The 15,505-nt window shown below is 37.1% G+C and overlaps 1 protein-coding gene across 2 annotated transcripts in view; it reads left to right on the forward strand.

Annotated features, from left to right (window-relative positions):
- Positions 1-5,714: 5,714 nt before the first annotated feature.
- srrm4 (serine/arginine repetitive matrix 4) overlaps positions 5,715-15,505 on the forward strand; it is a 51,744-nt gene continuing 41,953 nt past the window's right edge. For both annotated transcript variants that reach the window (XR_009271543.1, XM_058777463.1), the window contains exon 1: positions 5,715-6,500. Coding sequence is in view for 1 of the 2 variants with exons in the window: in XM_058777463.1 (XP_058633446.1) it covers positions 6,370-6,500 (131 nt within the window). In the remaining variant the exon portion in view is untranslated. The remainder of the gene's footprint in view (positions 6,501-15,505) is intronic.

Here is a 15,505-nt window from a genome sequence, read left to right on the forward strand (position 1 = left end):
TAATGAGTAACACAATTTATTTATTTATTTATTTATTTATTTATTTATTTTCCCCAGAGATGAAATCACATGATGTCAGTCCATTCTCTCAGTCATTAATATAAAGTTATCAAAATGAATTTGCATTTTGACGGTATTTCATGCAGGAATGCACTCAAAGGAAATTAAATATGAATCGACATCTTGCCCTGGCAGTTTGTATCTAGAATGATGTGTCATGCTAGTTTATTTCTGTCAGTGATTTATGTAGCCTTTTCCCCCGTCCTTATGCTGTGTATGGAGCATCCCATCTCTTGACATGTTGACTACTGGAATTAAACAAAAGCTGACAGGATTGAGCAGTTACCCACAATTCTGTTTCATGTGGTGACAGGAATAGAGCCAGGCTTCTGTAGTAATGGACATGATAGCAGGGAGGAAATAGAGATGCTATGACAGCCAAAACTCACTGCCTTTTAATATGAGAAAGGAAAATATGAGGAGATGTCATGAGTAATTTCATGAAAAAACAAAAAGTATTTTTTTCCCCAAGATGACTCACAATGGACAACGACTGGGCCTCAGTTGTACTTTTCTATGTTTGAAATTAGTTTTTATTTTTTAAGTTTAATTGTAATTGTTTAGTATAGTAATCTTAGTATAATCTTACAGTTTTTCTCAGTCGCTTTGGTGCATTTCTCGAATCATCCTTAATATTTGCAAAACAGTAAGTGCATTTCTCAAAACAATTCGTACAAATAGCAAAACACCATGGATTACCTGCAAAAGCCAGTCTCTTGCTCACAATACTTAGTTTATCTCTCAAAAATAAATATCTGTGTCAATGAACATGTCAGTGCCATCAGAATGACAAATCCTTGTGTCACTGTGTATGGATAAGACAGTCAAATTGCTTAGTCATGTTGTCAATATAACAGTGTACTCTGGAGGGATGTTCTGATGTAAACTATGGCAACAGTTTGGATGACAGTTACTGTATTGAAATGCAGAATGCTGCACTTTTCATGTATGCCATATATCCATTTCAAATGTTTCAAAATGTACACATTACTGTATGTGGGATATTGATTGAAAGACTGGATTGGATACAGTTTACTAGTGATCTGACAAAAAAAAAAAAACCTTACAACATCATTGCAATATAGAAAAGAAAAAGAAATATGGGCACAAAGGTGAATTTATTTATTTATTTTTTTTGAAAGTCCATTGTCAGAATTTGTAATTCTTGTGTTGTCCTCTGTCTATATATGCTTTCCAATTGAAGGTTCATGAAATGTATATTTGAGCTATTTCAGAGAACTGGTTTATCATTGGTTAATCTACATTCTCTTCATTAGTGCAAGTCAAGATTGACTTTCACAATTCATGGCAAATTTACAAAAAGTCTAATAGAAATGTGTAGAACATATGCTTGACAGTTTATGACAACTTGATCAACCATTTTGCATTTAATGACTTATACGATGAACTAATGACTTGAGGTTTTGAGGGTAAGACTATAGCACAGAGAACTATATAATACATTTTGAGCAACATGACAACAGCAACTGATAATGTAGGAAACCGCAGACAAATGTACATAATCAATTGCATAAATGTACCAAAGCAATCACAACTTGTTCAAAAGAATGAGAAACTGCTTTTATGATGTGCACAAGTGACTAGATGATGTGGAGGTTGAACAAGTAGTTTTGAGAATTTCATTTCTGATTCGAGAAATGCACCAAAGCGACTGAGAAAAACTGTAATATACAGGTGCATCTCAATAAATTAGAATGTTGTGGAAAATTTAATTTATTTCAGTAATTCAACTCAAATTGTGAAACTCGTGTATTAAATAAATTCAATGCACACAGACTGAAGTAGTTTAAGTCTTTGGTTCTTTTAATTGTGATGATTTTGGCTCACATTTAACAAAAACCCACCAATTCACTCTCAACAAATTAGAATACTTCATAAGACCAATAAAAAAAACATTTTTAGTGAATTGTTGTCATTCTGGAAAGTATGTTCATTCATATGTATTCAGTACTAGGAGTAGTAGGGGCTCCTTTTGCTTTAATTACTGCCTCAATTCGGCGTGGCATGGAGGTGATCAGTTTGTGGCACTGCTGAGGTGGTATGGAAGACCAGGTTTCTTTGACAGTGGCCTTCAGCTCATCTGCATTTTTTGGTCTCTTGTTTCTCATTTTCCTCTTGACAATACCTCATAGATTCTCTCTGGGGTTCAGGTCTGGTGAGTTTGCTGGCCAGTCAAGCACACCAACACCATGGTCCAACTTTTGGTGCTTTTGGCAGTGCGGGCAGGTGCCAAATCCTGCTGGGAAATGAAATCAGCATCTTTAAAAAGCTGGTCAGCAGAAGGAAGCATGAAGTGCTCCAAAATGTCTTGGTAAACGGGTGCAGTGACTTTGGTTTTCAAAAAACACAATGGACCAACACCAGCAGATGACATTGCACCCCAAATCATCACAGACTGTGGAAACTTAACACTGGACTTCAAGCAACTTCGGCTATGAGCTTCTCCACCCTTCCTCCAGACTCTAGGACCTTGGTTTCCAAATGAAATACAAAACTTGCTCTCATCTGAAAAGAGGACTTTGGACCACTGGGCAACAGTCCAGTTCTTCTTCTCCTTAGCCCAGGTAAGACGCCTCTGACGTTGTCTGTGGTTCAGGAGTGGCTTAACAAGAGGAATACGACAACTGTAGCCAAATTCCTCGACACGTCTGTGTGTGGTGGCTCTTGATGCCTCGACCCCAGCTTCAGTCCATTCCTTGTGAAGTTCACCCAAATTCTTGAATCGATTTTGCTTGACAATCCTCATAAGGCTGCGGTTCTCTCGGTTGGTTGAGCATCTTTTTCTTCCACACTTTTTCCTTCCACTCAACTTTCTGTTAACATGCTTGGATACAGCACTCTGTGAACAGCCAGCTTCTTTGGCAATGAATGTTTGTGGCTTACCCTCCTTGTGAAGGGTGTCAATGATTGTCTTCTGGACAACTGTCAGATCAGCAGTCTTCCCCGTGATTGTGTAGCCTAGTGAACCAAACTGAGAGACCATTTTGAAGACTCAGGAAACCTTTGCAGGTGTTTTGAGTTGATTAGCTGATTGGCAAGTATTGAGTACATATACAGTAAATGAACATACTTTCCAGAAGGCCAACAATTCACTAAAAATGTTTTTTTTTTATTGGTCTTATGAAGTATTCTAATTTGTTGAGAGTGAATTGGTGGGTTTTTGTTAAATGTGAGCCAAAATCATCACAATTAAAAGAACCAAAGACTTAAACTACTTTAGTCTGTGTGCATTGAATTTATTTAATACACGAGTTTCACAATTCGAGTTGAATTACTGAAATAAATGAACTTTTCCACAACATTCTAATTTATTGAGATGCACCTGTATATGTTAAACAGTTAATTTATTAATTTTTAAAGTTTATTTCAAGCAATGTTTTCTGGTTTTAGTTAATTATAATAACCCTGCATTACATTACTTTATGCCATGGTACAATTTCTTGTGTATTAAATACTGTATGGTTAAAAAAATATTTTCTACATGCAGCATGATTTGAAAGTTATATGATTTAAATTCCATGCAAATACCTGCCAGATCCAAAATCAAATAACCAAATAGTGGATTAACAGTGGATTAAAATTTTGTATTGAACTACAGCAAAATAAAATTGGACTCCACATCTCTTTTAAAGCTTTTGCATATTAGCATTTTGTATTTGTTTCTTACACAGGGAAAGGGCTCATAAGATGTTCATTGGGTGTTTAAAAAATAGGGAAATAATTATAGAAATGTATAGAATTTCTTTTCATATTTTATTCATAAATGAGCAATGCAAAGAACAGAAAAATTGTAATCTGATACATAGAGAGAGAGAAAAAACAAACACTTTTGATATCTGCACATAGTCATGTTAAAGAAAAGCTGTATAAACATAACATATGGGATGTTAAGATGAACTAATCTTTGAATTTGGTTCAACTGAAGCGTGCCAAGGCTTAATCCTCATTCATATCACTACAGTGTGCTTCTCCTTTATAATCGAGTGGATGGTGGCATAGCACATAGAGTTTCATGTTAGCTGTTAAAATAAGCAGAACTAATGAATGGCAGCTATCGTATCAGCCTGTGTCTTCACACTTAGTATGTATGCTTATGATAAAAGCTCAGATACAATTCATCATATTCCTTTCAGCATGCTACTTTTCATTCATGTCACCTGTTATCACATTTTGATAAATTTGCCAAATGTGTCACACTGATACTTTTGTAACACTTTATGTTTGTTATCATCAAGTCACTAATGAGTATAAAATATGGAAATGCAGTTGAATAACAGACACATTTATTCAAATATGCACACTGTAAAAAAAAAAGAAAAGTTGAGCGAACTTAAAAAAAAAATTTTTTTTACCAGCTTCAGCAGATTTTTGAGCTTGCTCAACTTATTTTTGTGGGAGATTCTCAAATTTTTGTTGTATAAACTTAAAACGACAAGTTGAGAAAACTCAAAAATCTGCTGAAGCTGGTTGCCTTAAAATTTTTAAATTGGCTCAACTTTTTTTTTTTACAGTGCATGCAGTAAATGCAAAAATATAAATCAAAGCATCATCCTATTTCTAACTATTCATAATTTGATCAAATCTACAGTTTGTATCTCCTATGAACATAACACAATTTCATCATTTACCATGAGCCTTCTCACAGCGTGCAGCCATGGATCAAGATGGCAAGTTTAATCCAGATTTATACAAGTCACTAAAGTAGATGATTTGCAATGTAAATTTGACCAAAAGTCTGTATATTCCTTTAAGTTATGGTTGTTTTATTATTAATGAAGGATATCATAAAATGTTACTCATATTTTTGTGTTTTATAAGTTGATTATTTCACAGTAACCTTTAGCAGTCACATGACCATATAGTTCTCAGGATCTTAACCATTTAATGGAAATGCTTAGAAGCTTTTAATAAGCTAAAGCAAAGGGTAGCACTTTACAAAGGTGTCATTTGTTAACATTAGTCAATGTATTAACTGACATGAACGAACAAAGAAAAATACATTTATTACACTATTTATTTGTTTTTGTTAATGTTAGTTTAAAAAATAAAGTAGTTCACTGTTTAGCTCACAGTGCATTAACTAATGTTAACAAACACCGCTTGTGATTTTAATAATGCATTAGTAAATTCAGAAATTAACATTAACTAAGATTAATAAATGCTGTAGAAGTATTGTTCATTCTTGGTTCTTGGTAACTAATGAACCTTATTGCAAAGTGTTACCAAACAAATATATATATATATATATATATATATATATATATATTTTTTTTTTTTTTACATTTTATAGCTTTAAAGACTTCTGACAATTATTCTGAAATGTGAACAATAGTCATTTTAAAGAATGAATGTATGCGTCCACACTTTTGACTCAGTGATGCCTTTCAAAGTGAAAGAATGATTGCATATGAGGAGTGTACATAGATACAAAGGCACTACGTGATGAGGCGTGTGGCTTTTGTTTGTATAGTACTATCACCTGTGCACTCTGCAGGTGCAGGTGGGGTTTCAGTGACAGGTGGTGTTTGGGAGAGGGGGAGGGTTTACTGTGGGGCCTCCGGGGCTGATGGGGGAAATGCTTTGCCTCGGAAGTATTGTGCCTGAAACATGCTCCGTCTGCTGCCTCTGCGCCGACCCCTGCCTCTTTTGTTATGCTGATTAAGGCAACAGGCACCGTCTTTTGTTCAAGTCAGAGGACGCGAGAGAGAAAGAGAACGAGCACGGAGGGATGGTCACGCTCTCTGTGACCTATAGTCTTCTCTTCTTTAACGTCACAAGGTGCGCGCAACAAAAACGAGCCAGCATCAGCTGAGTTTCTCACATCGCGACGCGAGCGAGCTGAGGTTGTCACAACTCTTCCGTTCACATACGCTGGCACAGGACTTATGCACGCTCGTTTATGTAATTTCTAACTGCCAGTTCAATGCATATTGTAAAAAAAGCGATTTAGCTAGGTGGGTTCCGACTCTTAAACTGACTTGAAAGCGGGATGCGCGAAAAGGGACGCAGACGCAATACATAGAAGCTGGCCGCCGTCGTCATGCAACTGATGGGGGAAACGTAAAAACGGACTCTGAGGAGAACTTAAAAGGACTCTTAACATAAGAAAAGCACAAACACCGGGAAAAGGAGCTTCGCTGCCTCAAACAATCCGCTGGTTTCAGAACTTGGACAGCTCCCTCGTTCATCCGCCTACACAAATCGACCGTGTGAGGAGGATTCATCGAAACTACAGCGCAAAACCGACTCGGTTCCTCTCGGTATTCTCCCCTAAAACATCGTGACGCCATGGCAGGTGTACTTCAGGGAGAGAAGCAGCTTTTTGAGAAGTTCTGGCAGGGCACGTTCAAAGCCGTGGCGATGCCGAGACCCGAGAGCATCATCGTCGCCAGCATCACCGCGCGGAGAGCCGTGACAAAGTGAGTTCTTCAGCCTGAGGCTTCTTACGCCCTTTCTCAGTTTATATCTTGAGAATTAAAACAATGAATAGCAGTCGTTTTGTTTCAGAATGCCATTTAATAGCTTGAAAAGTGCTTCACATTTGAAGCGTCAGACTTATTTCTCCTTTTTTGGAGTGCCAGATTTAGGTGTCCTTGTTACACATGTTGCATGTACTTACTATTATAATAACAATAAATCATGCATAATTACATGCAAGTAACCCTAATCCTAACCCTAACCATATAGAAATATTAATATTACTCAGTACTTACATGTAACAAGGACACCTTAAAATAAAGCGTAACCAAACACATACATATTCCTGACATTTGTCTCTTTGTATTTGTTTTTTATCGTCTTTTCTATAATGTGTTTTGCATTGGGATCGTAGTAAGATTTCTCAGCTCTTCTCATTTGGTTGCCCTCACTTGTGTCCATGCAACTTTTTGTCCCATTTTCATATCACACAAACACTGAGTGCAAATTCTGCCCGTGCTCTACATTCATCATTGGCCGTCCTTCACTGGAGGCCAGTCAGATTCACTTGTGCACACATAAGTGCACAGCAGAGCGAGAGGCTACATAGAGTCCTAATGAATCAAGTCAGAGTAGAGCCCTTCATCATGCCCGTAGGTTAGGACATGAAGATGATCTCAGCGCCTTCTCCTTCACCCATGAATTAGGAGGCATGGCAGCGTGTCGAATAGAGAGAAAAGGCGAAATAGCACTAGAGAAACCAGGACTTTGCTTCCCTTTCCTTCATCTCCTGTTAATCAGGATCACTCCTCGCTCATTACGCCGGTAAGGAGTGCGTAACTAATTTGTGATTCACTCTTGTGCATGTATCTTTCCAAGCACTGGATAGCTCATCTTGCAGTCTCGGGGAGACTGGAGTTTCACAGTGCTTTGTCCACTTTATTCCTTATCGAGGCACCGGTTGAACGTGTGCTGCTCACATTAGTTCGTGCATTTTACAGTGCAGTTATGTTAGTGCATAACTGCTCGATCAATAGTCGAAATCTACTGCAAACCTGCTGCTTTCTGGTTCTCGGTATTCTGTAAAAACAGGAAATGTAGCATTGTTGCTTTAAGAAAAAAAATGTTTTGTACCTGACTTAAAAGAGAAATAGTCATTAGAAGTGGCTTAAATGATATTATTGACCTTAAGAGTAAAACTAGTTGTTTAGAATTTAGGTTGCTTGACAAAACCTTCTTTAAATGTTCACACAAAAATTAAAATTCTGAAATTGTTTACTCACCCTCATGTTGTTCCAAACACAAGAAGGAAGTTTTTTGAAACACGGTCCGCCTAAATGATGACAGGATTTTCATTTTTGGATGAACAATCCCTTTAGAGTGTACATTCTCTTTAAAATATATGCCCCCTCACCCACACACACACAAAAAAAGTCAAAATATTTTGAACTCTCAAAAATGGCTTTTTTATGTTGTTGTTATCATCAGGGAGAACGTTACGATTAAAAATTCACATCGTTAATTTTGCTTCGAGTAGCCTCTTCTCACTCTGTCATTAGTCTCTTCCTCTCTATCTGTTTATCTCACTGTGAATATTTGCATATTCATAAGGCTGCTCACCCTTCAGGGTGCACCTGACGTTGATGTTGATGTGTACAAGGTTGGTAATGACAGCAACATTTACAACCAAACCAATGTCGCTGATTTAACCAGTGCCATCTGCAAATTCAGCATTCGGGTTTGTCTTGGTTGTTTTTACCACAGGCACAGATCAGACAAGGCACTCAGACATAAGATGTTAAAATGGCTGAGAAATAAAAGGATTTCTTTCAATTTTCAGTAATAAATCACAGAGCATAAGGCCCATTAGCTTGTAGTATCAGCTGCATGAATGGAGAAACATCATTATTGGTTATCTCAGCTGAAAAATGCTGGTCACCTATGCGTACATATTTAGCCCACTTTCCCTCGCTTTACACATTTTTTTCCTCTGCTTAATCGACCGTATTTCATTTTCTTATTCCTCCTCCTCCTTTCTCGTGGTGTCACTGAGCTTTAAAGAGGCCCACAGCGCAGGGCAATTACAAAGGGTGTTGCTGATCCTCATCTGTAGACCTAGTGTTTTCTGGCAAGACTAGAGAGATGAGTTCACTGCCGTGCAGCTAGAGGGTCCTGCCCCCGGCCACTGTAGCCCCACAAGCTGTTCTTCTCAGTGGCAAACCTCATTAAAAATGCATGGGGTTTTAGCTGGACTGAGTATAAGTGTGTTTGTGTGGGTTAGGAAGCAGATGGCCCGTGGGAGAAAGGGTAAGGGGGAGAACCCCATCCCCTAGCAGATGTTAGTTTAACGAGGAGAATAAAAAGATTAGGGTAACCAACCTGGGAATGGGACTGCACCCAAATGCAAAAGAAGGGAAATTACTATACTGTAGTGCATATAGTGTACAATAAAAATCCTATATATATATATATATATATATATATATATATATATATATGTGACCCTGGACCACAAAACCAGTCTTAAGTCACTGGGGTATATTTGTAGCAATAGCCAACGATACATTGTATGGGTCAAAATTATCGATTTTTCTTTAATGCCAAAAATCATTCGAATATTAAGTAAAGATCATGTTCCATGAAGATATTTTGTAAATTTCCTACCGTAAAAATATCAAAACATAATTTTTGGATCGTAATATGCATTGCTAAGAACTTCATTTGGACAACTTTAAAGGCGATTTTTCTCAATATTTTGATTTTTTGCACCCTCAGATTCTAGATTTTCAAATAGTTCCAAATATTGTCCTGTCCTAACAAACCATGCATCAATGGAAAGCTTATTTATTCAGCTTTTATATGATATATAAATCTCAATTTTAACAAATTTACCCTAATGACTGGTTTTGTGGTCCAGGGTCACATATATATAAATTCAAATGCACACACTTTTAGATTTGCACTGAATGACAGCAATGTATGAGCCCAGACACCGGTAGCTTCTGTTTCACTTCAAATAAATTTGTTCAACTTTAGTGTTTGAAATAGATGTTGTTTATAAAAAAAAATGCCACTATAAATTATTTATTTTATACTTTTATTTTGCAGTCCTGTTCTGAATACCACAGGATTTGTTTTGGAGTATGGTGAACTAAAATACATATAGTGTTTAAATAAATGATTTATTCAGTTTACCTGGTATTACTGCTAAATATTATAGTAAAATGTGACTTGTACACTTGTATCGATTTTTTTTTTTCTCTCAACAAAGCAATTTTGACCCTGTGCGAATTATTTTCTGGAAAATATGGTACTCGCTTAGAGAAAACAAGCATGTCATCTTTAAACCTGCTTTAAAATTGCTTTTCATTTTCCATCATTCAAGCTTATTTTCTTGCCCTTCTTTTACAATAATCTCCTGGGAAGTTTTATTTTTCTTGAAGACAAAAGGTTTGAACATGTTTGCTTTGAGAAGGAATTGAGTTTACCGAGTTGCTTGTTTCAAAGATTGATTGTTCCTCTGCTATTGATTTGACTGGGTGAAACTAAATGAAATGAAGACTGCGGTTACCCTTTCGTTTATTATCGTAACCCAATCAGCTTGTGTAAGATTTTCGACAGCCATTTGCTCGTGCAAAAGCAAAATTCTGATGGATTAAACTGCTATTGACCTGCAAATCATTCTAAAAATACTGCGCTTTGTGTAACATCTTTGTAGCTTGGTACAAGCCATTATATTTTTTGTTTTTAATCAAGTAGTCGCCACACACCCAGGCTACTGCTGAAGTGATAAAATGAATAGGACAATGATTTCAGTGCTCTTCATCGGCGAGGTCTAGTACACCCGGCCTTTCTTTTGATTTTGCTCTGAAAGCAGAAGGAAGCGGCATTGTTCAAAGGTTGTGTGTGTCAGGGTCTAATGTAGAAGCCAGTCAGAACTCTCAGTTCTGTTTAGTTCCAATTCACTTGATTTAAATCAGCTGAAGCGGTGGTCGCAAATAGAGTTGCTACATTCCAGGGAATCTAATTTGGATACGTATTTTGTTTTTTGGAAGGCCATTTTTCGCACTTTTCTTGTTCTTCTGGGTGGGTGGGGTCTCTGAAGGGACTGTAACCCCTGGAGCTCAGCTCTGGCTCAGAGACAGCTGCAGAGCTGTAGAAATGCTGATATGGTTGCCAGGCCTGCAGGGTTCAGCTATAATTCCTTTTAAATGTAGCCACTGCTACATTCCAGCACATCATCTGAGAGGTAGGAGAGACACATTTTTATTTAGCCGGAAGTGAGTCCAACATTCAGTCAGTAACAAGATGAAAGGCACAGCTGTGAAACACCAGGGAGATGTTGAAATGCAGTATATGCTCTTGATATGGAGGACTTACGTTGGCGATCTGATGCTTGAGTGAGAAAGCTTATGATTGAATATTTCATGTCTTTGACAGCTGTGCTGAGAAAGTCTAAATAAAGTCTGAATCGTCATTATATAGTGCATTTAACACCATTCAAGTATGAACTCTGTGCGCATGTAAAGGTGTGCTGCCATCCACTTTAGAAATGTATTAAAGCCCTCGGGGCTTTTTCAAGGCTGTTCTGCACAATGCCGAATCTAATCCAGAACAGTGTATGTTTGATTATAATCACAGTGAACTCCACATTAAATCACATTTCTCTTGGAGAGATGTAACACTAAATTTATGCTTCACCCTCATCTTACCTTTCTCTTGTGAAGTCCACAAACTTTTTTCAGAGGCACTGTAGAACATCACTGAATCACTGAAAAGATGGTGAGATTAAGGAAAATGAGAATGAGGCATAACCTGGGGTTATGCTGGAGTAATATTATCAGGATGAATAATCCATAAAGTGTTGGCACAGGACTGCATACATTTAGGGAAGTAATACCGATTCCATTAAATATTAACAGCCATATTTAATGAGTATAAATCCACTTATGCACTTTTTTCCATGCCTTGATAATTTACAGACTAAAACCAATATACATTTCAGCTGAATAAAGTTTTAACAGTAGCTCTTTTTCAGCAATTTTAAAGGTTGAGGAGAATTTCAGCTGTAATATATGCAAAACTTAATAATGAACAGTCAAATTTATAGGTTAGAGCATGTGCAGAGCAGACATTTTTGTTTTTCACAGCGTTCTTCTTTCAGGAGATGTGTGGCCCTATTACTCATTTTTGCTAAGGATTGTGAAAATGTTGTGTAAAGCTTGTCTCGTCCTGTTTATATTTTGCCATAGCGCTTAGAATGTGTGGGCTTGTTTGCTGGGTTGAACTTTTGAGAGGTTGCTATTACTTTATTACTTTTCTTGCAATATTTTTTGTGCATGGGATTGTGTACCTGAATAAGCAAGTTATATTTTACTTTTTCTATCACAATGTCTGTATGCAAATAGAATCAAAACAGGCTGTTAGGAAGTATCGCAAGGAAGATAGAGCAGGCAAATGAATGTTTTTAAGCATCTTGTCAGCATGAATGTTTACTCAAGGACACAATTGAACCAGTTTTTCCACTGGCGGTGTGCGCGCAATGTGTAGGCAGCAGCAAGCTGATTATTTGCTGATTATTGTTCTAGGCCTATTGTCTTCTTTTAGCAAAATCCAAACTAACATTAATGTCAAGGTGTAAAGCAAAGCCAAAATGCATTCAGTCTCAAAATGACCAATGTGTAACACTTAGCTGTAGCAAACCATAACAGGTGACCATAGCCTATAGATATTATAAATCTGTACTGCTTTCACACTAAATATGCAGTTTCTAATTTGATACAGTCGTTCTAGACCTGATATTTGTTTGGCTGTGCAACATAGCAGGAATACTCATGCAGTCTAACAGCTCTGGGACATTTCACTGTTTGTATTACTCCACATTCAAGACAGGCTGCATGTGTCTCATTTTGAAGCCTGCACCTTCCAGAGAAAGCACTTGGCGGCCACGTAATGTCATCTAATTTCGGAATGCTGACTCTAATTCATTGTGTGCCGTAAATTACTGCAATTTATTTCTTACTTGGGAATGTAATAGTTACTTTTCCGAAATATGACAGCATTGATGACGTATATGGCCAACAAAAGCAGCCTTCAGAGGGTGCAGCCTTCAAAATGAGACGCAGTCGCTGTCTGTAGAATGCTACTCGAACGGTTTCTGTTATATCTGTTTATTTCAGAAGAAGGAGTACGAGGTGCATGCTGTACCAAGAAGTCTGTATGAACTAATTTGTTGGAAAATATTTCCGTAGATGCAGCAAAAATACACAATAAACGTAAGTTAGTCAAAATGAGTAAAAAAATATATATATTACTTGAAGTAAAATAAACTTTAACTGAAATAAAATAAAATGTGACCCTGGACCACAAAACCAGTCTTAAGTCGCTGGGGTATATTTGTAGCAATAGCCAAAAATACATTGTATGGGTCAAAAAGATTTTTCTTTTATGCCAAAAATCATTAGGATATTAAGTAAAGATCATGTTCCATGAAGATATTTTGTAAATTTACTACTGTAAATATATCAAAACTTAATTTTTGATTAGTAATATGCATTGCTAAGAACTTAATTTGGACAACTTTAAAGATGATTTTCTCAATATTTAGATTTTTTTGCACCCTCAGATTCCAGATTTTCAAATAGTTGTATCTCAGCCAAATATTGTCTGATCCTAACAAACCATACATCAATGGAAAGATTATTGTATAAATCTCAATTTCAAAAAAATTGACACTTAAGACTGGTTTTGTGGTCCAGGGTCACAAATATGAAAAAATAGCTAGTTGCCAAGGCAACATTTCTCATTTTCATTTTAAGTACTAAAACAACTAAAACATTTATTTAAACACAAATTAAAATGGCAAAACACACAACAAAATAAATTAAACTTTCCAGATTAAAACAAAAACATAAAAATATTCAAAAAATTAATAAAAACTTTAGTATATAAAATTATTTCAGTAATCGGATATTGCACTGGTGTGATTTTTACATATTACGGCCTTTGAGTATCAGGACTCGCCAAGCTAATAGACCATGATTACCAACAACAATAAGAATCAATACTGTGCTGATAGTTAGAAAAAACAGCACTCATGCTTGTGTGATATTGTTTACATAGTTGAATTAAATTTTTTTTTTGTACTACACTGCAAGAAAAAAAAAAAAGTTTGGCACACAGCAGTGCCTGTCGATGTTTGTGACATTCAGAAAGTGGTATTAAGGCTAAATCTACACGACTTTGAGAAATTGGATGATATACCCCAGCTAATTAATAGGTATGCCGTATGTCCAACTTTACATGCTTCCTGTGATTTGTTTGTACTCAGCTGATGCTGAACATCACTCGCTCAATACACACAATCTTCGATGACTCAGTCGAGCAGGTCGTGTCAAACCGAACATGAGACGAGTAGGCAGGCACATCTTACTACAAGCTGTGACTCACCTATCGCAGAGGTTACTGTCTATCAGCTTGTCGACTCTTGACGCGCACGTGCTTTAGTGCTATTTTCCTCACCACTGGACTCCTGGAGTGATCAAAGGCCATTATTAAAATGCAAACTTATCAAAGTCAAACCTTCATCACTTAAATTAAATCATTTCAAGCTTGGCTGGCTCTCCTCTTCTCTGCCTCCCCTTCATTTTTCATTTCCATCCCTTGCCCATCCTCATTTCAGGAAGACGATCTGCCACTCACGCAAAATTGCTTCCATTTGCATAACTGATGCTTCATTTGGGCTGGGACTGTTTCCGTGGCGATGTCACTGCACAATAGCGAGGCAGTGACAGCAATAACGAGCGAATGGAACTCTCCCACCTCTCAATTTAGGGATCAATCTTGCAGTCAAGGACAAGTGTTCCTTAAGTTGACATTTCCTTTCCTTCACCCTCTGGCTGAGCAGATGTTCAGGCTTCAACTGTCTGCAGTGCTCTGATAGTAAGTCACGGAATGATTTATTCAACATCCAGGATGGGCTATTTAAGATAGGATAAGATATTTTCTCTTTATTGTTTTTGGCTCTTCTTTTTACTGTGTGTTTTTATCGAGGCCGGACAGTGAAGTTTAATGAAGTAGAATTATAATGATGCTTTTCTGTGTTCTGTATTACTGCATATTGCATGGGAGGTTCACGGTAATTTACGCAAATCTTCCCACTGATCATTAAGATTCCGTCATATCTGCTCCTCAGTGAACAATATCAGCTATGCATTATAAAGGGAAGGACTCACAAGTGACATCGACCGTCTGAGCCCTAAAAGAGTTGTAGCGTTTGACGTGCCAGGCAGCAGCAAAGAGGACGCCGTCTGGGAGGTGCTTCATAAATTGCGACAGTCTCTTACAACGAGCAATATTGCCACTGACATTTCAGTAGCCGACAGATTCAGCTGAGCAGTTATTACAAAAACCAAAGCTGACAGTTTTGCTGTCGTTCTCTAGATGCTGTGGCGCATTGTGAAGTGCATTAGAAAGATTTCCTCCTACACCGAGGATTTATTTTTTTTAATTTTAAGTGTTCTCCTCTAACTCATTAACCGCTCTCTGCTAACCTCACCGTGCACTCCACAAACTCTGGAAAAAACGATGTGAGGGAAATTCATTTAATTTGCACAAACGATGTAGTGAAGATTAAGCTGTTAAAAGATTGCATCTTCACAGGCTTTGAGGAAAGTTTTTCCAAACACACTGTTTTCAGAAAGTAATACTTTCGCTTATGTTTCAATTTTCATGTGCAGAACATGAAAGGCATGTAGATAGGTGAGCAATGAAGTAGTTTTAAATGAAAAAGGCTTTGTGGACTTTTTTGTGGCATTTTCATTCTCCAGCTAAGCTTTTGTAAAAGAAGTGCACTACAGTGAATCAGGCCTGTTACACAGAACTGAAGTCTCTGATCAAGGCATAGTGTGGTGCTCATGTTCCCATCCACATTATAATGGGACTTTTGAATCAGATGCTATTTAATTATTTAAATGCCCTCAATATACAGTATTGCACTTTTTGCCTT

Source organism: Onychostoma macrolepis, chromosome 05 (genome assembly GCF_012432095.1).
Source record: "Onychostoma macrolepis isolate SWU-2019 chromosome 05, ASM1243209v1, whole genome shotgun sequence".
Lineage (NCBI taxonomy): Eukaryota > Metazoa > Chordata > Actinopteri > Cypriniformes > Cyprinidae > Onychostoma > Onychostoma macrolepis.